The 25,828-nt window shown below is 43.3% G+C and overlaps 1 protein-coding gene across 2 annotated transcripts in view; it reads left to right on the forward strand.

Annotated features, from left to right (window-relative positions):
* Window positions 1–25,828, forward strand: part of pcdh19 (protocadherin 19) — a 54,653-nt gene that overhangs the window by 15,007 nt on the left and 13,818 nt on the right. For both annotated transcript variants that reach the window (XM_071457958.1, XM_071457959.1), the window contains exons 3-4: window positions 14,907–14,965; window positions 16,711–16,883. In XM_071457958.1, the coding sequence (XP_071314059.1) occupies window positions 14,907–14,965; window positions 16,711–16,883 (232 nt within the window). The remainder of the gene's footprint in view (window positions 1–14,906; window positions 14,966–16,710; window positions 16,884–25,828) is intronic.

Genomic DNA, 25,828 nt, shown 5'->3' on the forward strand with positions numbered 1-25,828 from the left:
TTCATACAGCGCTATTGTTTCTAAGATAAACCTGGATTTGCATTAGGGAGCGCATGTATGGGATGTTTGATGAGCACAGAGGCTGTTGGCAGGCAAGCCACTATAGTAGCAATATCGGCCGCCTCAGAGGCATGCAGCAGTAGGGCTACAGGAGCAGCAGGGTAGCGTAATTGTGCATTGTTCATCCACAGAACAGAGGCAGAGCATGTAATGAGCTGTAGCATTTTCACCCAGCCAGCCTAATGGGCTATGACCGAGTATAGGGCTCTCAGAGCCCTCGCGTTCCCTCTGCCCTGTGTGGCCAGTGTCTTGGGCCTCTTCCTTTCTTTTCTCCCGTTCTCCCCTTTTTCTCTGCCCGATCAGCGTCAACCACTCCTTCACCCCTGTTATCCCCCTCCTTTATCTTCGCTCCCCTACCCATTGTCCCCCTGTCTTAGGAGATGGTGGGACCCCTAATGTGTTCAGTGTGTGGCTCCTTTTCTCATTCATGATGTCTGAAAAGCTCTAAGCAGTCAGTCTGATTCAGGCTGACATAAATCAGAATAGCTCACTGATGGAGCGCCGCATGCTGTGTGATTACATTAAAAACCCAAACACAACATACAAATAAAAGTTCGGGGGGGAGAATTTGCTGATGTTGGGTGTAGAGGATTTGTTGTTAGAAGTCGGCTCATTTTTCTATCAAAGGCTGTTTTGCATTTTGATTATCTAGTTTTCCTGAAAGCAGTTCAGGTGGGCCTGTTTCGCTCAGGTTTGTTTTCCCAGGATTAGGGCTTTTCAGAAAGGGCCCAGGCATATTATTTACGCCCATATCTAGTTTCCAGAGAGGCGGGAAACCATTTCTTTGCTTGAGTGATACCAGGTCAAGTTGGAAAGACAAGAATGTGTGCCAGGGAATAGATTAGATATCTACTCTGGGCTGAGCACGGAGGATGAAAACACTACTAATGATAATAGTTATGATTGCCTTGCAAGGGAATTGATAACGACTTCACCCGCCTCTTTGTGCTCTCTTATGGGATCAGAAAACAATATTCAGGGTTCAGTCGGTGTCTGGCTGTGGAGCACAATGGGACGTCGGTTTTGACTTTCCCCTCACGTCCACTGTTTGACATACCACAGCTCAGGCGGCCAAGTTAATGAATGAAAAGCACTTGGCCTCTGTCAGACTCCTCCGAGTGCACGACTTTCCCCAGTAACCTCCTCAGTTCAAGATTTCTCCCCTGTACCTGTTCTCTATTTGAGAGCCGTTCCCGGTCCAGTCTTGTGGGGAGCTAGTGAGTAGGCAAGGCAGCGTGTCTGTACTTGTTCAAGGGAAGACTGCTTATAATCTCTGTGCTTTAATAACAGGGGTTGACTGCTCCGCTGGGGAGCGTGGCAAGAGGGTCACTGTGGAGCTGCATTTGAGTGCTCTCATCTAGTTCTGCAATTGTAACATCAAAGCAGGCTGTAAGGACTCTTCATACGTCGACATATATAATACATGCACATACATTCAGGCACACATGGGAACATGAACACACTGTTTAGTTAAAATACTTCTTAAGAAGCTTTTCTGTGCACCATCAAAGGAATATTAATAAATATCATAAAAATACAAGAAGAAAATATGACTTTTGGGAAACAAACTTACTTGAAACAGTGTAACTTTGGTTGGTAATATTTCAAACCATATTTGAAAATGTTATTTTCTTTCTTGCTGGGAGAAAAAATTGATACCACTCTGATATATGTCCATTTAGTATAAAGATTTCTTAGCCAGGAGTAGTGACTTACTTCATGACTTACTTAATGAAACTCACAGGATATTACATGTTGCGTGCTGATAGGCTGATTTTTTTTCAACCTTTGGACAGATCCAGGCTAGATGTTTCCCCTCGTTTCAAGACCTAACGGCAAGCTAAGTTAATCATCTCCTGGCTCCAGCTTCGCTTTTAACGCACTTCTAACTGTCAGCGACGACGTTAATTAAATTTAAGTGAATTTGGACCCATTCCTTCAATTTACTGTTGCACAAATGTATATTTTCCTTGCACAAATTACTTATTCCAGATAAAAGGAGAATCCAGTTTTAGCTTTTTTCCCCTTAGTTTCTGGTTTTCATATCAGGCCAAAATGTTGTCCATCCTAAATGTTAATTTGTGGCTGCCTCCTTTTTGTTTGTGTGTGATAGGACAGCATACAAAATACCAGGAACGACTGGGGAGGACAGTCATGGGAGTGGTGTCCTGACTTTTCATTTGTTTGCTACCCAGTAATGATCATTTTAGCCTCTAAGCCCCAGATTTGGCCTTGTTTTGCTGTGGGAAGCAGCATCAGTGGGGACAGAGCAGCCTTGCCCTGGCTGAGAAGCTTGTCTGTGGCTAAGCTGGTTGGCAACGAGAGTCAGGTACACAGCATAGAAGACATTTTGAGTGTAGTCATAGCAGGTCAACTGGGATATGAAAGAGGAGGAGAGCAAGAAGGGCTGAATAACCACTTTAGGTGGGAACAGGTTGAGTTTTGCTACTGTGTTACCTACGTTTTTTCGCCCAGTGGCTGATCGAGAGCGTTTTCTAATTTTAGACCTCCATCGTTCGCCTTGTTAACAGCGCTGGTAACAAGCCAGTCGCCAGCTTGCATGAGCAACTGCAGAAAGCTGACTTTTGGTTTAATTTGGAGGACTAGCTATAATCCAGACTAAGTCCCTTAAAGCTGAAGCCCCCTCCCTCCTCCCACCACTGTTGGATTACGGGAGTGTCTTTAAAAGGATAAGGACCTGCTTATCACTGCTTCCCCCAACACTTGTTTGGGACTTCAGATGTGGGGGAGGACGTTCATCGTCACCCAATGTGGCCAGTGTGGATATGAGTCATAGAGATTAGGCATCTGACGACTGGGATCAATGATAATCACAATTTACGGTTTTTAAACCCTCACAAAGGCATATGGATCTTAGCATATGCCTCTGCTCCCACCCCAGTGAATTTCATCAGGAAGTTGAATCTAACTGAATAAAGCAGCTAAATCAGATGTCCAGCAGCACTTTATGATGCAGCACTTGTTGCCTTTAATCACTTTTACGCAGACATTTATGAACTGTTTGCCACGACGCCTTCACCCAAGAAAATGTTGATTTAAGACCAATGAAATATCAGAAATCATCTGAGTACGTGTTATTTTCTGATATTTAACATTAATTCCACTTTTACTATTATCCCAAAATAAAAATAGCTTTTCTAGTGTCAGTGGTGCGCTGCTAATTTTTTTTTTTTTTTTTTTTTTTTGGTGCTCTGCTAATAATCCCTGCGAAGTTGCAAAGACTCCAGGAAGTCACAGCTCTTTGCCAAGACGTAGCACCCAGTCCCACACGACCACAACTGAATGAGATATAATTTGTTGAGAAGTGGCCTTTAGAGGCGCTGGTAGATTTTTTTTTTTAACCTTTTGATGGAGCCAGGTTATTTGTGTCCACCTGTTTCAAGTCTTTAAGATAAACTAAGCTCAGTCTCTTTTTTTGGACAGTTTTTTTGGACAGTAATGTAAAGTGCTTCATTTGTAAATAAATTGATAAGCTAAAATATGCTGAACATTGGTTTTCTGTGTGGAGCAGTCATAGAACAGATCAGGTGATTTTGACAAACAAAGACAGGCGTTATAGAAAAGCTGTATCTTTCTTGACTGTTTGCATCACTTGCTGCTAATGAAGTGTTGTTGGGGGGTTGGGGGTGGGGGCATCAGTGTTGCAAGAGGGAATAGAGACCAATCTAGCACACATAAGCATATGTGTTGTTTGAGTTGCTATATTTGAGTGTGAGGCTGTTACTTATCTCATCGGGGTGTGATGGTGGCGAGGTGAGGGAGCAGGCGAATTCCTGGTGGATCCGGGCTGTGAACCCTGAGCTCCCAGCTTAGGAGCATTCTGGGAGTTACAGAGAGACCAAAGCCACATGGGAGGAGTGTACAAATAGAAGTAGCTCAGTGTGACTACTTGTTTACTTCGGTGTCAACATTTTTGACTCAGCTCATTAACCTGTGCACTTGGGTGGAGCAACATATCTCTCGCTCTCTGTCTCTCTGTCTTTCTCTCTCTCTCTCTCTCATACATACACGATTAATAATGATAACTAAGGGTAAGTGTAAATACATTAAAATTCAAGCTAACGAACAGATGAAACGACAGGGTGATTGGGCCGCTATCACACCTCAAAAGCAGGGAATCGATTTCAGCTGATACCCGTTCACAGATGCACCCTGTAGCACTTTCCTGAAATCTAATCATGGATCCATTTAAACTACGTTAGCTGGGAGTCTACTTGCCATTAAAATTGGTTTTCAATTTCTATTATTTCAAGAGCATTGGTTAAAAAAAAAAAAAAAATGAAGCAAGAGCAGACGCAAAGTAACAACCATACGCCTTCCACCTCCGTAAGATGGAAAAGGAGTCTCCACGTTCATCTGAACCCTCCTCTCCTCCTGTCACTCCCCCTCTCTCCCCATTACCCATGCAGCCAGCATCCTCTCTAAATTGTTTTGCATGACCTTTGCTACAGTAGCTCTAATTATTACCATCACACAGGCCCTGTAAGGCACACAGCTAATTATACTGGATTTATCTGAAGGGACATTGGTTCCATTCTTCATAGGCATGTCTTAGCTACCGTCAGTGCGGGTGATCTAAACCCAGAATAAGGGCAATTTGGGTAATACAGTAATAGTAATTAGAGTCACAATAATTACAAGCACAGTCGTAATAACAATGAAGAGCAGGCCATTAGTAATAGGAATCCAAATTAACTTGTAACATGTATGCAGTACCTTATGTAATTGAGAGGAACAGCATTGCCAAAAAAAGAGCGAGGGTGAGAAGTGCTGTGCATTATGCATAATGACATTATTACAGGGCCAGATTGTTGCTGTTTCCTTCCCATTGCTCTGAATCGATGTTTGACAGTGGCAGTTGAAAGATATATTTTCAAAGGCATTGTGGGATTACCCGTTAATGTAGGTACCAGGACCTCTAGTCATTGCATCTCATAAAGAGTTGTTACTAGAGGAAGCAATATTTTTCAAAGCTGGGACATGAATGAAGAGGGGCAGTTGGAGCCGTCTTTTGGCTGGCGGGCAACTCATGTAATGAGCCTAAGAGGGTTCCAATTATTCCACTTGCGATCAAAAAGGAGAAGGAGATTACTTCTCTTGCCTCTTTTTTCTTTGACATTTTACACAGTAACATCTTTTGATATGGGCTGAGGGAGAGAGGAAAAAAAAAAAAGATTGCTAGTGAGCGCCTGATAGTCTTGAACAGGCTCCAGCAGTACAGTCCTCTCAGTCTAGCAGAGACAAAGCAATGCTGTTGCAGCTCACACATTTTTTTCCCTTTATTTTTTGGATGTGTTTGTAATAAAACAACTTTTCCCAGTGAATGGTACATTAGCTTTCTCCCAGAGTTTGTCACCTGCACAAGACAGAAAGGATGCTTTCCTATGACCACAGGCTTTGGCTACAGCAGACTTGATGGCTGATTGCTGCCATATTTTTTTCTACAGAGCTATTGTAAATTGTGAGGAGGCACGTTGGGTACTCACTCACTCACTGCAGTTGTTTTCCTCCTCTGCGTAACAGTGTAAGTCATGCACCACGTAACACAAAGGGTTGTATTCGATTGTGTGCAAATTTTTTTTCTCTCCTTTTCATTTATTAAATTCCCAGATTACAAGTAAAAGCACATTAGATGCCCGGGGGTAACTAAAAAGATTTCTCCACCATAGGATATCAAACTATATCAGCCTAGGAGAAATAAACGATGAAAAAAACAAAAGACAAATAATATTATGTACCACTGCACTGAGACAAAGAGAACTGCTCCAATCTGCATCAGCACAGATAAACATCCACCCCTAAGATATGTTCTTGGTAGATAACAGCTTAGTGTGTATGTCTGCAACACACACACACACACACACACACACACACAAGCACAGACGCACAAGCACAGACGCACAAGCAGAGCTTTGATAAGCACCGAAAATTACTACATGTTGTTTATGGTGGCAGAACAAAAGGATTCAAGGTCTTTATTTCAAGAAACTAAGCTGTGGAAAGGTGGATGCATAGTCTGAGATGCATTTCAGTTGGATAGATTTGGCTTCATAATATAGACATAATTAGAGGGAAACAAGATATGTGCTTGAGTGTGTGCTTGCGTGTGTATGTGTGTGTGTCTGAGGTTTCAGAATACAGTGCCATGCCTTCCCCTGTGGATCCACTGCAGGGGTAGGACGCAGCGCTCCGCCGTCTGTTGCTGTTTTCCATGACCCCGTATATCCCCCGCAGTGAAAAACGATGTTTGCCCCCAAAGATGGCCCTAATACAAATTAAATTAAATGAAGTCAGTGTGGCTAATCCCTGTGTGTTTCAGCAGCTGAAACACCCCCCTCCCTCATGAATGGATGGGTCAAGCCCGCTGCATCTGGCCCCCTCTCCACTGGCCCTGCTCCCAAGCTGTCCCTGATGGAGGCGACAGCAGGCCCCGCTCCGACTCTCTGTCCCACTGCAACTGTATGTGTGTGTGTGTGTTTGTGTTGTTTTATTCCTTTTCTGACTCACATAGTGTTTATTCCCTTTTGCTTGTTTTGCCTGTGTGTATGCATGTTCTTCAAGAGAGATTTATTTTTGTTTGTGAATGACTTTCACATTTCACACATATTTCTTGTTTTCGCTGAAGTGTAGAATTTTTTTTTTTTTTCCAAATTTACAGTTAAATGTTAAATAAAGAGGATTCACATTTTCACATCTCACAGACAATGTACTAAAGAGCAGTATAATGGAAAACAAACAGCAGAACACTTAGCATTTCATGTTGTTTTGCTCCGCCTGTGCCCTGATGGCAGCCTGTCACACTCCTGTTAACAAGATGGATTTACAGATGAAGTGGTCATGAGCAAACAGCTAATACTCTGCTGTCAATCCCACCACTGACAGCTGCCTTGAAAGACCATCCCAAATATTAGCACCAGATGTGCTTCCATTGAAGTACTGGCAAACTGGACCAAAAAGCTAACGCCATAGCCACATCATTGAGAGGAGAAGCCTTGTTGTGATGGGAGCTAAAAGATTTTGTGTGCCCATCTGGTTAATAAAAAGCCCCTTTCAATGATACGTACTTTGGCATCAAGCCCCATCGTCCACCCCTGTTTTTTGCACCAGCTCTGATTCACGAGACAAAGTGAGTTTTAGCAGCTGGTGTGCACAGATATTGTGTTTAGGGGGTTGTGGGTAAGGAGGCTGGTTGGACTTTTGATGAGGTGGAGTCTGGACTACATGTTTGTATACTGTATGTGTGTCTTTGTGCATGTGTGTGTCTGTGCGGGGGGGGGGGGCAGAATGAGCATTTGTGTGTGTGCTGTGGATCTAAGCACCTGCACACATGCCCTTTGAAAAGCTCCATCACCCCTCCATCCAGCCAACACACAGAGTAAACATGGTTTGTTTGAGCGAGTGGCCTGGGGTAGTTGGATTAATGAGCACTGATGAAGTTCCACTTGTATCCTGGGTGCTGCCTCCCTATTTGCTGGAGTGGCTGTGATGTGGTAGTGTGTCTGGAGGCGGTGACTCATTCCCTTTACCCAGTGTCAGATTAAGGCATGTCAATAAACAGACCCACTCAATCCATCTCCGAGTGACTGCATCCACTCACAGAGCCTCCCAGTCTGTAATGAGCTGCTGCAAATCTCCATCCAACTAAAATGTCTGGAAAGATGCCTTGTCACAGTCAGCGAGAGAAAAAAGCAAGAGGGAGGGAGGGAGGGAGGGAGAGAGAGAGAGAGAGAGAGACAGAGAGACTACAGCAGCGCCGCTGTGACTGGCAGCCACCTTTAAGCTGCTAAGAGAAAATGTACCAAGCCGTGCTCCACCATGTTGCAGAGTGCAAGCTGATAAGCTCTCCTCACAGATTCACAGATCTCTCATTTCTGTCGTCCTCATGTGCATTGGGTTAATCAAAAATTATTTGTAAGTTTACTGATTTCAAAAGTGACTCTAATGCTGTTTATTCAGTCACTGCTCTCATGCCAGCATTTAAGAGAGTTATGTGTTTACATAATCTGCAGTGTTTCTGAATGTTTATTTTTAAGGCCCAGCCCAGGGGAGATGGGAGAAACCTTTGGGAATTCCTTGTGCACTAATTTAGCATGCACCCCTTCCCCCTCAACACTGGCTAATATAGGGCACATGCAAGAGGGAAAATGCTATCGAGTAATTCACGCAGAAAAATTAAATGACTGCTATAAACATACAGTATGTTTGCAAAACTTACTCCCAGAGGTCCCGAGAAACCACAAAATCTACCTGGATTAGATGTTACACTCAACATTTCCAGAGTGTGTGAAAAAACCTACCTCTCTCATGTGGAACCATACACACATTAACAGATTTGGGGATGAGAGGAGTGTGAAAACTTTCCGGTCTGACATCCAAATTAAAGAAAATCCCTCAAGACTTGCCTAAAGGGGAAGTTCCTGCTATTTGAGTTTGATTGGGCTCCACAGGCTTAAAGAAAAGTAAGCCGATTTCTTTTAGGAAACAGCGTACATAATCAAGTCTTTTTCCTCCCTCCCCCCTTTTTACTATGTAAAACCATGAATCGTAATCTCATAGAGATACTCAGGTTTTCTGTCTGTCTTGCAGATAGGATAAGTCTGAAGAAAAAAAAAACACATGCAGACCTGAGCGCTGAACAGGTGTTAAATGAAACCCTATCCAGCCTTATGTGCCTGGTGATGCTTTGCACCCTATTCATTCAAAGTGGACACTATACCTCCATCTGAAAGGATTAAAAGCAGCAGCCGTTCCCCTTAAGACAAAGACAAAACAAAAACAGCGACCCAGGAAGCCACACAGTCACCAACAGTTCTGAACACGTCGGGCCTGAGCAGCGACTCCCTGGTAAGACAACAGCTCTGACTTAAGCCTCTTTAGCGTCAGCAGACTCCACTGGAATGCAGGCGTCTGCAGAGGGGGCCTATTATTTAAAATCTTTTCATCATGCTGAAAGGGAGGGAAATAGCTTTGACATTGAGAAGCTCATGAATAATGAATGTTGTTTCTATCAATGTATGTATAATTAATCACATATCTACTAACTGGACTTCTGTGGAGCCTGTAGGCCTGAGTGACATGGAGACGGGTCTGGACTATTGTCTCTGCTCCAGAATACAAGACAACCGCATGATCTGCAGTTTCCTATGTGAGGCCGATGCACAGGTGGAGCAAGCAATAGCCTTAGTACTTGGGTATTTTCCTCACTTAAAGAGCAGGGAGTGATTGTTTTGGGGAGGACATGCAAGGAGGAAGTGGTGCTGTGTTGATGTATCCCTGTCATTGTGTTTCAGAGAAGCTGTGAGTTTGCTAAAACAATACTCAGCACAAGGACACAAGTGACCGCATAATAGCACTTAATTCACACAGTATTTTTGTGTCCCCTCACAAAGGCTGCAGAAATGCAGGAACTACAGCGACGCAAGGAGGCTTTTTAAAACCTCCTCTCCACAGAATCACTCACTTTCATAACATGATTGATTCTCAAATGTGCCACTGGGTTTGGGTTGAATTGATGGGTGATGAAGTGAAATGATGCAGAGAATGTGGCAGGTTATTTGTCACACATGTACCCTTCTGTCACAATTGATTGTGTATAATTTGAGTTTTCGGGGGAGCCAGTTGATATTAAATGGTAACAACCTTCTGTATTCATCACGGCAGGCACCCTTTAGCAGACAGAAATAGAAAATGTAATCTCATCCACAACCATGGCTGTGCCTCAGGCACTCTTTCACCCTTTTTACCACTGATCCTCCCTTAGGGGCCTTGCCCTCTCAAAAGGAAAAGGGAAATCTATAATCTAGCAGATGGCAGAGGATCTATGGGAAATTCTATAATTGGGAAGAAGCTGGTGATGATGGCCGTCAGGGTTGAGGGCAGAGAGGTGGTGAAGGTGGAGTGTTGTGGCAGCTCGGGGGCCGAAGAATGTTTTTTTTTCTTCCTCACACGGTAAACAAAATATAAACCGGCTCTGAGCAGGTGTGTTGGTGGTCTGTGTCTTCGTCATGGGTGTCAGACTGAATGTGAGCAGCTTGGAGCTGCTGCAGGATGTCGACCCAGAGGCGTGGTGGTCGGGCGCCAGCACAGCCCTGCAAGTCAGGGATTGTTGGAGCAGTGCCTTTGTAAGGAAGCAGAAACAGAGTGTGTGTTTGACTCTGTGTGTGTGTGTGTGTGTGTGTGTGTGTGTGTGTGTGTGTGTGTGTGTGTGTAAGAATGTGAATGTGCAAGAGGCTCAAAGTAGAGCAATTCTTTTCATAGACACAGTGCATAGAATGAGAAAGCCACTTGCAGACACACACACACAAACCCACATACACTCACTCCTCTGCATCCTCACTGCAAAATTACATGGGGCGGGGGTGCACGAATTCATAAAGAGGCAGTTTCAGATTCTAACCATCCTTCAGTCTGTAACTTTTTAACCCATAACTAGTCTTTCAACTTAATCACTCCCAAACTTAGGTGGATAATGAAGCCTTTTTTTATTGCAGCTGGCTTGCCCTGTAAACCCTCTGGATCTCTTTCTTCTCTTCCCTTCCTTTAGCAACGGGATATCAATAACAAGGCACATTATGTGTAACATTTCCTTCTGGGACCGAGGGGAGTCCATGAGCAAGCTGCAGCAACAATAAACGAAGGCTGAGGCACAACCTCAGACTGCTCAAACACAGAATGAAGCAGCAAAATTCGATCTGACAGTTTTAATTGATTCTGTCTAGTCTGTTGTTCTGTACGTTTAAACTGTGCATTTTAGTGTGGCAGTAAGAGCATTTTGTGTCCACAACAAGCATAGATGGATGTTTTTTGTCAGCTAAATTGATGACATTAAAGAGTTGCATCCATGACAGATATGAAACACTCACTCGTGCAATTGATTTTTCTTCTCTTAGATGCTCCGTTTTTTTAGACGCAGTCCTGTGCAACAGGCCCCACCCTGCTGGAAAACCGTCTATTTTTAAGCAGTTTAACTCATATTTAGTAGATACAGTTTATCTCAAATGCTTCAAAGGCTGGTCATATTTTAAACAGGGTTAAATCGTGTGATTTAAAATCACATCCTGGTTTCACGTCAATCTTTTTTTTTTCAACTGTGACTGAAAAGAAAAGTAAACAATGTCTATAAATGTAATTCTTGAGTAAGAAACAGATTGCAGATGGTGTCATCTTAAGCATCCTTTTTTCAAAACAGCATGTTATTAGTGCATGTCGCTGCATCTGTCCATATTTCCCCAGCTCGCTTCCTTGTTTAAATGTACTGTTCTGCGTCAGCCTGGATAATGCATACAGTAGGGCAGCTGTGTGACTTTTTTTCTCTCTTTTTCTCTCCTATCTGTGTGACATCTGCTGAACTTGTCGGGTGTTTACTCGTGTAACAACTGGTGTCTTCACTCCCCCACCCCTCCTCTTCTCCCTGGTGCTCCCCATGCCCCCACACAATGAATACACTTGCATCCAGACTACAGAACCAATTGTCACGCTGGGAGGAAGGCAAATCAAATCTTACGGCAGCAACTAGGCGAGGAGATTGCTTTTCCTCTCAGTGGCAGAGAAGCGAGCCCATCGTCCCCGTGCCTCAGGTTTTACTGGAGAGAAAGAAGCAAAGGGTGAAAAGGGGAAAGCTACTGGGCTGCAGCAGCTGGACCGCAAGCCTCCCGCAGGTCAAGTCCCGACCATTTCCTCCCATCTTCACCCTCTCTCTCACCACTCTCTTTCCACTACCCTTCCTACTCATCCTGACACTACCTATCAGTCACCCGGCGGCACCAGGGACTACATTCCTCCCTCCAGTCCTCCAGATGAAACGGAACAATAATTATGGGGATAGAGTGGCTCTGGCCGCCAAACTGGGGCCGCTCAGATCACAACAACACATTGTCCAACCTGATTAAGTAGCCATTTGTGGCGTCCTCGCTGTAGTTAAGCAGTCCTCATCATCTTGCCTGAAACTTGACCTCCCAGCAAGATATATTGACATGTCCTCCAATTTGAGGTCAATCAGAAATGTGGGGGCAGACATTACATTTCTTTACAGGAAGCTTGGGCTAATGCATCCGATTCTTCCTCAGAATAGGCACTCATGAGTGACTCATCAGTGCCCAAGGTTGTGCTCTCACATGTTGGGTGTTTTGTTTATTTCCCCTGACAATTTGATAAGTAGAGGAAATGTGGTTATCTTCACTGAATCTTTTGATTAATGAGATGCTGCTGTGCTGGAGATGAGCTGGAGTGGAAGAGATGGTGATGCAAAAACACAGAATGGTGGAAAATTATGAAGTGTCTCTTTTGGTTGTACCTACTGCACTCTGCACAGGGCTCCATGTAAAAATCCTGAGAGAGAATTGCATTATGGAAAGTACAGTTCCATTTCAGGACTGAAACAGCTTGAAAGCAGGGGCATACTGCTTTCCTCTGCAGGCCGCGCTCACACAGAACCTGCCATCCAAACCAATTTCAGGCTGCAGCCAGAGTGACATTCACAAGAAATTTTCTATCTTGTCTTTTAAATGAAGTTTTCCCCTTGTTACTCATGCCTTGCATTTTCATTAGTCTCTCACTGGATGCGCAGCCACTGTAGAAGATGAGGTACTTTAATTCATGTTCACTGGGACTACAGTGGAGTGCGGGTGGAACACAAACACGGGTGTATACAGCAGAAGTTTGCAATATTGTTATAGAAGTTATATAGATCTATACATCTTTTAAGGGAATATATTATTATTTGATTAAAAAAAAACCCAGATATGCCTTTTTAAAATGTGGCATAATTTATAAAATTCTGAAATAATATATGTTAATTTTTAATTGATGATTAATCTGAGTTGCAGTGTGTTGCCACTGCCGTTACCTTTGATATTTAATGGAGTCAAGCTGAACGGGAACAAAAGGAGTCAGGGGTAACACAAGAGAACAAACATGGTGTGCTCCAAATTAAGGGCTAATAATAAAATGTTAATTAAATTCCTTTTTATGAATTATCTTCTCTATAGTAATGAGTTAAAGTTTAATTAGGGGTAAATGGTAAAAAGGAGATGGAATGACGCTAACCTTCAGCACAAACACATTGCATCATAATTTAGTGCACCCCAATCAGAGGCCTGCCCTCGCATTGTTGCTTATCATTATACAATTTTCCTGCAAAAATAATCAGGAGTAAATGAGGTGAGATGGCAAACAACAGCTTATCTGCTGACGGTTAGAGGCAAACCTCTGCACTTTGGAGAACACTGAAAGATAGTGGCACCTCTGACATACACAGAAGCTCCTGAAGGTTTATAGCAGCCAAAGAGAGAAGAACAGCATCAGTCACATATTGATGCTGCCCAGCATGTTGTCTTTGAAGCCGTGAAAAAAATGGCATCGATAAAAAGATTTTAAACAAATGACAACATGCATTTGATAGGATTAACAAGCTTTTACATTTTTCATAGACTGCAAACAGGTCATGGGAGCTGTTTGCCAAAGGTAAACGCCACACATTGGCAGCTGTAATCTGCCACCATCATTTTTATTTATGTATTAATTTCAAAAGTGATCCAAGAAGACTGGGACTAATGTTTGACATTTCCTCTGTTGCACAGACTCCTCGGCATTGTGGATTCAATTCCACGCAGACACTGAAAAAGTTCAAGATGTTCAGTCCCGTTAACATCTAGTGAGGACTGTGTGCGCGGTCGCACGCTGAGTTTAAATCCAAATCTGTTTGGTCACCACGTATGACAGCTGTGCAGGGCCACTGCTACCTCAACAGCGGGCCTGTCTCAAGTGTGTAGCCCACTTGATAATCAGCAACGGTGTTCTTGTGCCTACATTAACCTTTCTTATCATAGGGGAGACTTTTTTCAACATTGCTTTGATATGGGTACTGTAGACTTTGCTCGGAAGTCAGCCATTGACTCACAGCTTTTATCGGGATACAGTATCTGCACCAGGGAATTTTAAGTGAAAGCTCTGCTTTCTTTCTGCAGAAAACACCTGCATCTTATCAAACATTGTGGAAAGGGTCGTATCCTGGCTTTTCATGGGACTGGGAAAGTCCTTTGAGAGGCTTTGATACCCTTTGGCCCTCTGACATCTTGCCTAGTGTGAGGAGATGCTTGGCAGATGCAGAAGGGGCTACCTGCTGCCTCCTGTGTCCATGCGCTCTTACTCAGACATTCTCTCTGCTAAATAAATGTTGAAAAAAAAATGAATTTAGGATGCCTTTGAACTGTGTTCTCTAATGTGGGTCAGAGATCTATCGTATGCATATTCTGAAAGCCTTTTCATCTGCAATTGCGGCGTTAAGATTCCCCTGGTACACTCTTAATTTCATCTACTTCTCTTGCAGTTATTTATTTAATATTTCTACATTAATGTCTTCTCAAACATGGTAAAAGTGAAGAGTTCAGAGAAGAAAAAAAGGGAAACTTTTCTTCTCCCTCTGTCTGCATGATAGCCTGTTCTCCCTAATGACTACACTTTAAAGACGGTGGGCTGACCAGCAGTGGAGGGAGGGAGCCAGGGATGGAGAGCAGGGAGGGTGAAGAGGAGAAGGGAGGCTGCGCTCACTGCAGCACTCTCCTCAGCTCTCAGCTCGCAGTCAGCCTCTCTGTGTGTGTGCCTTGAAAGAGAATAGGATACAGCCCTATAAAAGCCGCGGCTGCTCACCGGGACCTTTGTGTAAAATAACATTTCTACTGAAAGCCAATTACTGGTAACATTATTTTGGTTGCTTCCATTATTAAAAGTACCTTTCTCTCTCTGTTGCCCCCCCCCCCGCCTTTATTATTCCTCAACCATAATCCCCACACCCCATCCCCTCCACCCCCTGCATCGCTCTCTTACAGACGGAGAATTATTCCATTGACTCCAGTTACGTGAACAGCAGAGCCCACCTCATTAAAAGGTATGTCTTGATTAGGAATTGTTAGCAGCACCTCGTTACCATTGTTATCTGTAATTGTTTTATCTAATGAGTGCACAGCTACCGTTGCAGCTGCATGTGTTCCTGTGTTTTTTTTCATTCCCCGTAAGTGCAATGGGAGGATAAGATTTTGGGGTAAACAGCATTACACCATAATGTGTTTAGGAGACACTTGTTGTAAAGAGCCACAAACTCCGACTCTCAGATTATCAGATTACACCGAGCAGCGGAATCTGCAAGCAATGATTTTCATATTTACAGATAACCTTATTACTCTCCTGTAATTCGGTATATTAGTAACACATGTGGCTCATGTACTTAATGATTAAATTATATTCAAGAGATTTCTCCACCGTTTCCAAAGACAACAGGGTTATAAACAGTCAATAATTATGTTCTTTTTTTCCTTGGGTGAAGAAGTGAAGAATAGTTTTCATTGTGCATTGTTATTCAGTCCACCTGAACCAAGATATTAGATAGGGTTCAGGAATGCAGGGTTGAAGGTTGGGATGGGGGGTCGTATAAGAATTCCCCACAGCCGCAGAGGTTTTTGTTACAGGCTCTCTCAGAAGCTACAATTCTCCCTTTTTACATGCAGCTATGGAACAGTCCGGCTTTTCTTTTGTTTGAGGCCATCGCGGCCTTTTGAAAACCCATTATGGCAATTTCACCCCCAAAAGATTCCCTGCATTAATGTAAACAAAGAGTATTCAAGTGTGGGCCTCTGCAGCACACTACAAAGAAATTCCCTCAGGAGCCAGCAAGCCTATGGTCTGGGACAGGTGCAATTACAGTGATAACATCAGAGAGCCAACATTACCTCCACTGCAGTCCTCTCTTCCCAGTGCTGGAGTGTGTGAGGCTGGGGCTGGGGAATGCAGCTACCTTGCACTGTCCTTCACTTCCTGTACCTTTCTCTTTGTTTACACACTTTTGCTCACTCTACTTTCTGTCAGTTTCTTTCAGTTTTTTACTCTTTTCTTACCTCTTTTCTTCCCTTAACACACTCATTCATATGTTTTTTTTTCTCATGCAAGAACACATGTTCATATATTCACCCCTATTTAGTGTTGTTTGTAAAGCAGAATTTGTTCCAGTGGGATGGAAATCAAATGAAGGGAAATCACACTGTTACTGTGCAGCTGTTGATTGTGCCCCCCACCCCACCCTCTTTATTGACTGTGAGCCCCAAACAAGACAGATGCTCAGTTTGTATGCTTCCAGCGTTTCCTGCATCCATCTTCCTTCCAGGAATTCCTGATTACTGCAGTATTTGTTTGATTGTAGTGAGTGAGTGCCTCCTGTTTGTTCAGTGCGATGTCCTTGAAGTCAGTGCATCCATCTAAAAATGTCCCTGTCTGAAACTCCCCGTAGCTGCCGTGCTATATGCGAAGGTAAAAAAATGTTCTCTTAATCCAAAAAGGCTCTCAACAGATTTAAACCATCTTCTTATTTCATGGTTGCTGCCAATGTAGAGGCTGCAAAAGTGTAGTGTTTAACAAAGACTTATCCTAAAACAAATTACTAGTCATCTGTTTTGAATTCATGGAAATGGAGCACGTAAAAGGGCAAAAAAATGCAGAGAAAGGACATGTAAAGGGACGGAGGGAAAGACAGACAGCTCGTCACAAACCGTCAGAGACAAGAGGACGAAGGAGAGCATGTGAGCGAAGGTGATGTGACAGTTAATCAACATTTCCCTCTCCTCCCTCCTGGCCCCCATGTAGCACATCGACATTCAAGGACCTGGAGGGGAACAGTCTGAAGGACAGCGGCCACGAGGAGAGTGACCAGACCGACAGTGAACATGATGTCCAGAGAGGACACTATGTTGACACAGCTGTCAATGACGTGCTGAACATGACTGTCCCCCCCAATGTTTGCCAGCTGCCAGACCAAGGTAAGAAAATCTGCGTTTGTGTGCGAGTGTGTGTTTGTTATGTGTGCGTAGAGGATTGCAACATCCTTTGGCGTATGTTTTGCCAGTTTCCAAGATAAGACCAGTGTGTATTTGTGTGAGTCCGAGCATCTTTTAAGGAGCATTATGCCCATTGCAGGCCTCAGAAGTGTGAATATGAATAACAACACAGTTTTTTTGTCTTTGATGTCCTGTTAGAGGAGCTAATGTGAGGGATCTCTGACAGCTAAGGCTACCCTTTGATACAGGCTTAGGCAACATTATTGACTGATAGTAGCCATGTCTGCTCTTGAAGCCAGGCTGACTTCAGATGTGCTTGAATGGCAGCAATTAGGCTCACAAAGGTAGAAGGTGGAAATCTACATATCTCCACGTGCCCTCATCCATTATTCAGTGGGATCATTTAGCAGGGAATTAATGTTGATGTTTCATTTCTGACTCACCGTTTAAAAAGACATCCACTTGGTTGGCAGAAGTCAGTGTAAGGGTCATGTTCACTCTTAACTACTGCCAGTCAGACTGAGGAAGAGAGTGGGTCAGCAAGAGAGGGAGAGAGAGAGAGAGCAGAGAAAGCAGGATAAAGCTGTCTGGAGCAGGCCAGGATGTTACTATATGCACCTGAGGGTATTTACTGAGCTCAAAGGAAACACCACATGCACAGGTGCAATGGCTCAGCAGAGCACGAGAGTCAGTGTGTGTGTGTGTGTGTGTGTGTGTGTGTGTGTGTGAGAGAGAGAGAGAGAGAGAGAGAAAATTGCAGACATTTTAGGATGACTCACATTAGCAATTTTATTCTAAGCGTGGAGGAAAGACCGCACATTATATTTTAAAAGCACACTCTTGAGGACAGCACTTTACAGATCTTACTCGCTGTATCTGAACTTTACATTTGTGCTGTGCTCCAATTTGGGAACTCGTGCCAAATTTAGTTTTTTTCTCCCCTCAGTTAACATCGACATAATTTTGGTTCCTTTTTACCAACACTGCCCGAGTGAGGCTGTCTAGTCTCTCACTGCTTTCCTCGCCCTCAGCTCACACAGAGGAGAAATTTTAATGAGCAAGAGATAATGAAAAGGAGCCCTACTTTATAAAAACGCATAAAAGAATGAAGATTATGTGATTTCTTTTTTTAATTTTTTTAAATTTATCTATCTATTGTGGTCAGTGGACTGTGAAGTATGTGGGTGTGGTTGAAGACGCAGTGCTAGGTGTGTGTAGGTTCCCGCTTCTCTGGTCTCTGCCATATCAAACTAAACAGATGCTTCACTTGGAGCAGTTTTACTGTTATTATAGTATAGAAATATTGGACAACCTACACTTTATTTTGGAATGGATTCATCCAAAGTAGCTTCCACCTTCTTCAGACTTAGCTGAGGAATCCAGACAGACACATATAGGGTCAGGGAGTACGGTGACCGTTAGAATCCGCTCGGACTGGGTGTTCCCTCAGTGGCATCAGACAGTAATGAACAATGAAAAGTGAATTTGCTGACTATTGGTTGCCAGCTGTAATTACTTCACATCCCGCAAAAATCCCCGTGCCTGTAAAAAATGCATGCTGACAGGTCTTCTAGTGGTGGGATCTCATTATTGGAGACAATTAGAAATGATGTACATGAAGAATATTACAAGTGGGGAGAGCTCTCTCAGGCAGCTCTTTTTTCATTAACACCACCAATGATTGTATCTGTTTCAGCAAAATGGATGCATGCCTCCTGAATGTGTAATGCAGCTCCACATTGCTGGTAAACAGAGCAAGAGGCTATTTCACAGTGCTGTCCATTGTTTTGACCAGAACGAATAGATGATAACAAAGTATGTGTTTGGAATTACAAATAGATGGTTTGTTATTGGCTTTTCTTTTCTTTTCTTTTCTTTTCTTTCTTTCTTTTTTTTTTTTTTTTTTATTGCGGTCAGCTACACACTCACTTCTGACCAGCTATTCTCCTCAGTAACAACTTAACAAAATGGCTTCACTGGACTCTTTCCTGCCTTTGTTTTAAAAGTCAGTCAGCAGCAGTGGTCACACCAGAGAGTGATGAGAGTTCATAATTATTAAATGAATTGACCAAAGATCCTTACACGTGCAGAAATTTAATGACAGAGCAAATGAAATCGTCCCTCTATACCATCTCAGTGGTGTAATTACATAGTTAAAAGATGTGGTGGGCTGACAGAGACGGGCAGATTCAGCATGAGGTGCAGTTGAATCTCCTGTTGTGTGAGGATTTTACATACTCAGAAATTTTTTTTTAGTGTGTGTGTGACTCCTCAGGAGAACACCAGCCTCCCCATCTCCCTGCTTCATTTTCCTTTTGTGAGAACTGACTTGAGTACAGTGGCAGAAATAGACCAGTTTAGTATAATACGAGAACCGCAGCGGTTACAGTCATGTGGTGATGTGGTTTTACTTTGAGCTCATCTGTCTTAATTGACAAAAATGGACACTGTGAGTGAAAGGAGAGAATTGTCAGAAAACAAACAGGTACGTTCACTAAACACCCCGCTGCTGAGACGTCTTCTGGGAGCAACTCTGTTGTATAGTGCGCCTCTCCTGCCAGCTAAGGCAGAAAACAAGTTGAGAGACTGCAATTGCCAAAGGACAATAGCACACACAAGCCGAGGATAGAAGCCTTGTTTTTTTTTGTGTGCGTGTTATTATTGTTCTGTTTTCTTGTGTTGATAAGTGCTGAGAACAAAAGGAAGCTGGAAGGGAGGAAGGAGGAAGGAGGAAGGGTTAAACTCTCAGGCTTTTTACAGTGCAAATGTTTACCATTCCCAGTGCCATGTAAAGGTGTTGTTTGCCCAGGAGACAAGTCGTTACCTTTACACAAAGACCCTGCATCCACATCATCTTGTGGGCTTTCATGTGGGAATCTATTTGTGTGACGACTCTCAGCTGCTAACTAACCCAGCAACACGTCACAGCAGGCATTTTCTTTCTTTTGTTGTCACTTTAGGAGTTTGATATTTGGCTTTTGTCCGTCACAGTTATGTTTTTTTTTCTTCAGTGATGCGGTTTCAACAATGCTATCCATTATTCCTGCACCAGCCACGACCAAGGTAACTTTCAGCGAAGTGCTTGTGAATAGATTTTAGACTTAAATCTGAGTGAATGCCTCTTTGTTGAATCCCTGCCAAGTATCTGAAGAGCCGTGTGCGCTCTTTTTGAAAGCCTGACCTGAAATATTCTCACCCAGTGGATTAGGTTTGGGAAGTGTCTGAAGAACAAATTACATTAAATCTCTTAAAATCTATAAAGGAAGGGCTATCTTTAACATGTAATGGCTCCTTCATATCTGCCTTTAGAATAAGAATGGATGATATCACTGTAACTATAAACTGAGAAGAAGAGCTATATAAAATGAATTCTTCTTTATCTTTATAGGCATGTCTGTGAAGTTAGGGGGGATTTGGTTGAAATGTGTGACATGCTAGCTTTGGCTCTGTGGAACCATTAGTGTCAAGGGAGAAGCAAGGGAACCGACTCAGAGGGGGCTGGTGACAAAGAGAGCTAAATCTAATTTTTTTTTCGACTTTGATTGTCATAGCTCATACTATAATTCCTCCTGGATATGGATGAGCCGTGGTTTTTAAGGATTAAGATTCATGTATTGTTAAATCGCTCGAGTTATCTCTGTGGGAGGGAAATAGAGAGCATGATGCTGTTTTACAGCGGCCGATTTATGGGTTTAGAGGTTTGTGGTCTTGGTTTTGAAATTACTTCCAGGTCAGTGTGTGTGTTCTTCAAAAAAAAAAAAAAAAAAAATCCCTCGCTCTTGGCTTATTAAACTCAAAGGGTTCCGAGACTGCTCAATTAGCCAGAGCAGGGAACAGGCCTCTTTTATTTCTGACATATTCCTTGGCCTCCACCTCTGGAGAATATCTCTCATCTATCTGTTAGCTCCCTATGGGTGTGTGCCTGAAGCTGGAGCCCAGGAATGGAAGCCCCCTCCGTGGGCCGCAGATTTCTCCATATTCCCTTCTTCCATCAGCAGATCCGCAGGGTTTCGCTGTTCCTAATTGATTTCAGCTCCCCCCACCTTTTCTCTCTCTCTTTCCCTCTCTCTCCATATGTCTCTCTGTCTTTCTCTTCTCTCTCCATCTTCTGACTGCAAACATCTCCAACCCACATCTCCCAACTTTGTGCCAGTCAAGCAGTTCCCTTCCCCTGTTGAATTAAAGAAAGAGTAAAGGCACCTCACATGTTTCTCCTGCAAACTTGCCCTAAATTCAACACGGGAACATTTCGAGTTTGCAGTTCTCTGATCTACTAACGAAAATGCTGACAGGTGTCAGAATCAGGAAGGCAACAGGAACAGCGCTATGCTGACAACACGAGAGAGGGGGAGAGAGTGTGTGTGTGTGTGTGTGTGTGAGTGAGGGAGACAGAGATGGAGAGATGAGCTGAGAGTCTAGTAAGCAGTCTTAGCGAGGGAAAATAAAAAGAGGAAAAGAGGAAACAATCTCTCTGACAGGTAGGAGTGATATTCTGCCTCCTCTCACTCCACCATAACTGTGAACGTGCCAGACGATTTGACTGATTCTCAAACAGCATTTGATGAAATTAAGCATCAAAACTCTCCCTGTGATTCGGACTGGCAACAACATGTGTTGTGTTATGATATTTTATGATTAGATTAACATATAAACTCTATACTGGGACCATCCATTTTGATTTGGATTTGCCTAATCTAATGTGGAAGCCGTGGTGGAGGTAAAATGGCTGACAGTGACAAAGAGCTCAGTGCAATACAAGCATTAAGGAAGATAGAGTGTACACACACACTGCATGCTCAAACACACCAGAGAATGCATGCTAGCAGGTGTAGTGGAGTCTGTAATGAACAATGAGAGATGTGGAGACCTGAGGAAAAAAGAGAGGGAATAAAATATCTATTTCAAGCTGTGTCCATCTGCACTCATCTTCTTTATCGCTCTTACATCGCTGAATGAAATCGTGGGACTCAGTGAGGTCTCTGGCTCTGTCTTATTGAAATTACACCTAATATAATAAAACAGAGTTGCCCGTTATTGATTTTGCCCCTGTTAAAGCAGGAAAGACCACTATCACTTGAAGGGAAGATGTTATTTTCATATATTTCACTGTGTAAAGCACAAAGTCTGCTTCTGCTCAAACTACACTTCTTTCATGTCTGTTCTCAATTTGTCTGTGGCCTCTTGGTGGTTTTTGTTTGCAGTACTTCCATAAGTAAACTAACAAATCCTTTAAAAAATCAAGCGTAGGCCCATCTCTTTAGTTCTTCCGTTAATTCCAAGAGGGAACAAGTTAAGAGATGCGAAGAAGGACTTAAACAAACTTGACATGTTTTGATTCTCGGTTAAGTTTTTACAAGCATTGCCTCAAGCTGCTCTTCCTCCACTGCACACACACTAACACAGACACAAACAAAAACACACACAAAAGGTCTTCATCTCCAGCCCAGACTGGAAACATATAGTAATGTTACAATACTATAATGGCATCCCCCGAACCCTCATTCCGCCAAAGCTCTCCTGAATATACCCAGTGTATTTAATCAGCTCAAGAGGGGACTGCTTATCTCTCTGCACTTGTCATGGATAGCGTATTGAACATATCAGAGAGAGAAATGGGAATAGTTCATTATTTTCTAGGGCTCACAATGAGCCTGATGTATCTCATTGCAGGCCCTCCACTGACAGCTCATTTTCTAGACAATCCTGGCATTCAGTTCAGGGCAAGGGAGAGAGAGAGGGAGGGAGAGAGAGAGAAAGAGAGAGACAGAGAAAAAGGGAGGAAACACAGAGACAGAGAGAAAATAGGGCTCCGGATCTCCATTGCTTATTCATGACGCTGTGGCATGCTAGGTGTGTTAATAATCTCCGCAGAAACCAAGTGAATCACAGTTGTTTGTTGAACATCTCGCCAAGCTGGGCCCCAATCGACAGCAGATGGGAAAACAGGGGGATCAGGCTGATACCAGACAGAGGGAGGGAGATTAAGAACAGGTAATATGCCGGAGTTGATGGGGCCGAGTGTGTATTAAACAGGGAGGAGAAAGGAGAGAGTACCTGAATTTTAAATCTGTCTGAAAGTGTGTACACAGTATATTGAGTGTGTGTGTGTGTGTGTGTGTGGCTGGCAAGTGTGTGTCTTTAAAGGTTAATCAGAGAAGAAGAGGAAAAGTGAGAGAGAGGGAGAAAGATAAAGAGAGGGCACAAGAGAGAAATAGTGTAGGTGGGGGGAAATTCAAGTTGTAGAGCTATAGCATTGTCTCCACTCTACTCGCCTTTTGTGGCTCCGATTGATTCTAGTTCTTGTCTGAGGAACTGAGGCAGCAGCCATTTTTTTCTCACCACGCCATTGTGTTTTTAATTCTTTGAGGTCACTGCGTGGGCACGGCCCCATCTCCACTGCAACACAAAGCAAGCAGTAATAAGACCGTGGGTTAAAACAGAAGGCTGTGTGGCTGGACGGCCTGCAGCACCCTTTATACTGTACTCGCACACCTAATTGGCCTGTTTGAGAAAAAACAGGAAAAGAAAAAGTAATCCATCAATAATTACTTGTTCATGATTATTGTTCTCATTACGTGTCTTTTTTAGTTTCTCTCCAGATGTCCCTGTCCCTGCATCACCCACATCACCTCCCACTGCTACTTAATGCTCTCTTGTGAAGACGCCATCGCTGCATCTTAATTTAGTACGAGGTTCTTGCACCTCCAGTTTAATGTGGACTTGCTGCCATGGAATCCAATAAATTTACATTTACACTGATTCTTATCTACACACAATGTAAATTCAACATAATGAGAGGTTAACAAAGCCTCTTCTGCCGTGGTTGTCTTCATTTATACCCTTCCCACCCACAAACAGTGCAAGTGCAGAGGCTGTTGCATGCAAACGTATCGTGACAGCTAAAACGACATTGAGCCAAGGCAAATGATTCTTAAGCTAACCATAACCAGGTTGTGTATTTTCATTACATTTATAGCAAATATAATCTGGGTAGAATTATGTTTCCTATAAAAAGTATGTGCTGTTACAGATTAGCTGTAAGGAAACATAAGACAGGTTTGGGTCCTGGCATCTGAATTCTTAAAGTTTCAATGGAAATGAAGGAGCGTGACTACTATATCATTAATAGCTGCAGGTCAGTCGAGAGAAGGATTTATATGGCAGTGCCAGTAGAATGTGTCCCCAACTGATTAGCCATTGTTGTCTGAAGTGTCAGGAATGCAATTTGTGCCTGTAACATTAAAAATGGCCACTAGAACCACTCTGCCCCTAGGATAGAAAATAAAAGGTGGAGTACCTCTCGGGAGTCACTAATATTCCTCTACAAAAGCATGACTTCCTACAGTCTTGTTGCTGAGATGGCACGACTATAGACTGATGCCATGTGGAGTAAACAACCTGATGAGGACATACTATACACATAGACTAACTCAAAGGAGCCTCAGTGTGTGGCTGGAAGTGGGCAGGATAGTCACAGAGTGACTGCCAAAGCAAGGCTTGTATTACAGGGATCCCAGGATATCAGACACCAGGCGGCCTGTGCTCCCTCCAGGCAGGGCAGAGTCTGGCAGCTGGCCCATAGCCCAGATAGCTATAATCAGCTCCATTACCTGTAGCACTGAGTCCCATTTAGGAGCCCCCATAGTGGAACTATGGCTATACTGCAGGGATTAAGGATGCTGTGAAATTTAGGAAAAGTACAAATAGCATGCAGTTGCACACGTTATAGCTACACCTGCTGCAAACACAGACGTTGTACACACAGGAGGATGTCGGTAGATACTTGCCACACAAACGCGTAGTGAATGGGAAGAGATTTTCTGGGCATTATGTGTCTTGGCATGAAGCATTTGTTTTATCTCCTGCCCTGTGAAAGGAAAGATTAAGAATATACTCTGCTCTGTTTAAGGGGAAAATCAGCTGTCTTCTGACAAGTATATTGTAGCCTGCAGTTTTCTGTCCAGAATACAAAGAGACATTTATCACTGCAGCTGGGGTGAGGGAGGAAGGGAGGGGGGTGGGGGGTGGTCTCCTGTGCTGCAGCAATGTGCATTTCTTTTTTTAACCCCTATTACTTCCTCACTGTGGGAAAAACACTGTACCTCCATCCTGTTTGATCCACTTGAGATTTCCTATGTTCTATTTTTCTTTCATTTTACTGTGTCGTCCAGTGCCTTTGTCATATACATCCTGGTTTTTATCTTAGTTCTCATCACCTTGTTTCTCCTGACAACATTATAACTCAGATGGAATATGTAGCAGAAATATGTAAAGTTATGTCGTCCTCCTCAGTTGTGCCAACAAAAGGTTACTACCTCAGGCATACTGCTATAATATTTCCATATTCTGCTCTCCTCATGTATATTCAGTGAGAATGATTTATTCTGTCACATTTTATAGCCGCTGAAATGCAGGATTTCTCTAGCAGAAGCCCTGCACACACCGCAAAGCACTGCATGGCAGAATGTGCTCTTTGGATTTGGATCTCGGCAGAAGTTAAACAGAGGTTAAAGAGAAGTCATCCAAACCACCTCTATCATTACTATCTTTCATTCACCAATTAGTGTCAGTGTTCCTCGCTGTCCCCTAGATGACCTTGCAGGGATGAGCTCACTATGTTGTAATTCAACATTTTGAGAAGGGGGAGGCACGTTATGGCTGCTAGTGACCCAGATTATAAACTATTGATGAGAGAGTGAAGGCGCAGTAACAGAGAGGAGGGACCCGCTGAGGTGTGTGTGGACCCAGGGAGCCTCCCCTGACCTTCTCTTGGCCACCGATCTCCACCAGCTCCACTCGCATTTCATCTTTCAACACGTCTTCATATTCAAGAACGTCTGAGTCTTTGAAACTCCTCTGTTCTGTGTGCTCCTTATTCAGCGAATTAACATGCACACGAGTAATTCTAATGAAGGAAACACTTATTA

Source organism: Trachinotus anak, unplaced genomic scaffold (assembly GCF_046630095.1).
Source record: "Trachinotus anak isolate AG129_WGS33_773 ecotype Australia unplaced genomic scaffold, CSIRO_AGI_Tana_v1 ptg000021l, whole genome shotgun sequence".
NCBI classification, from domain to species: Eukaryota; Metazoa; Chordata; class Actinopteri; order Carangiformes; family Carangidae; genus Trachinotus; species Trachinotus anak.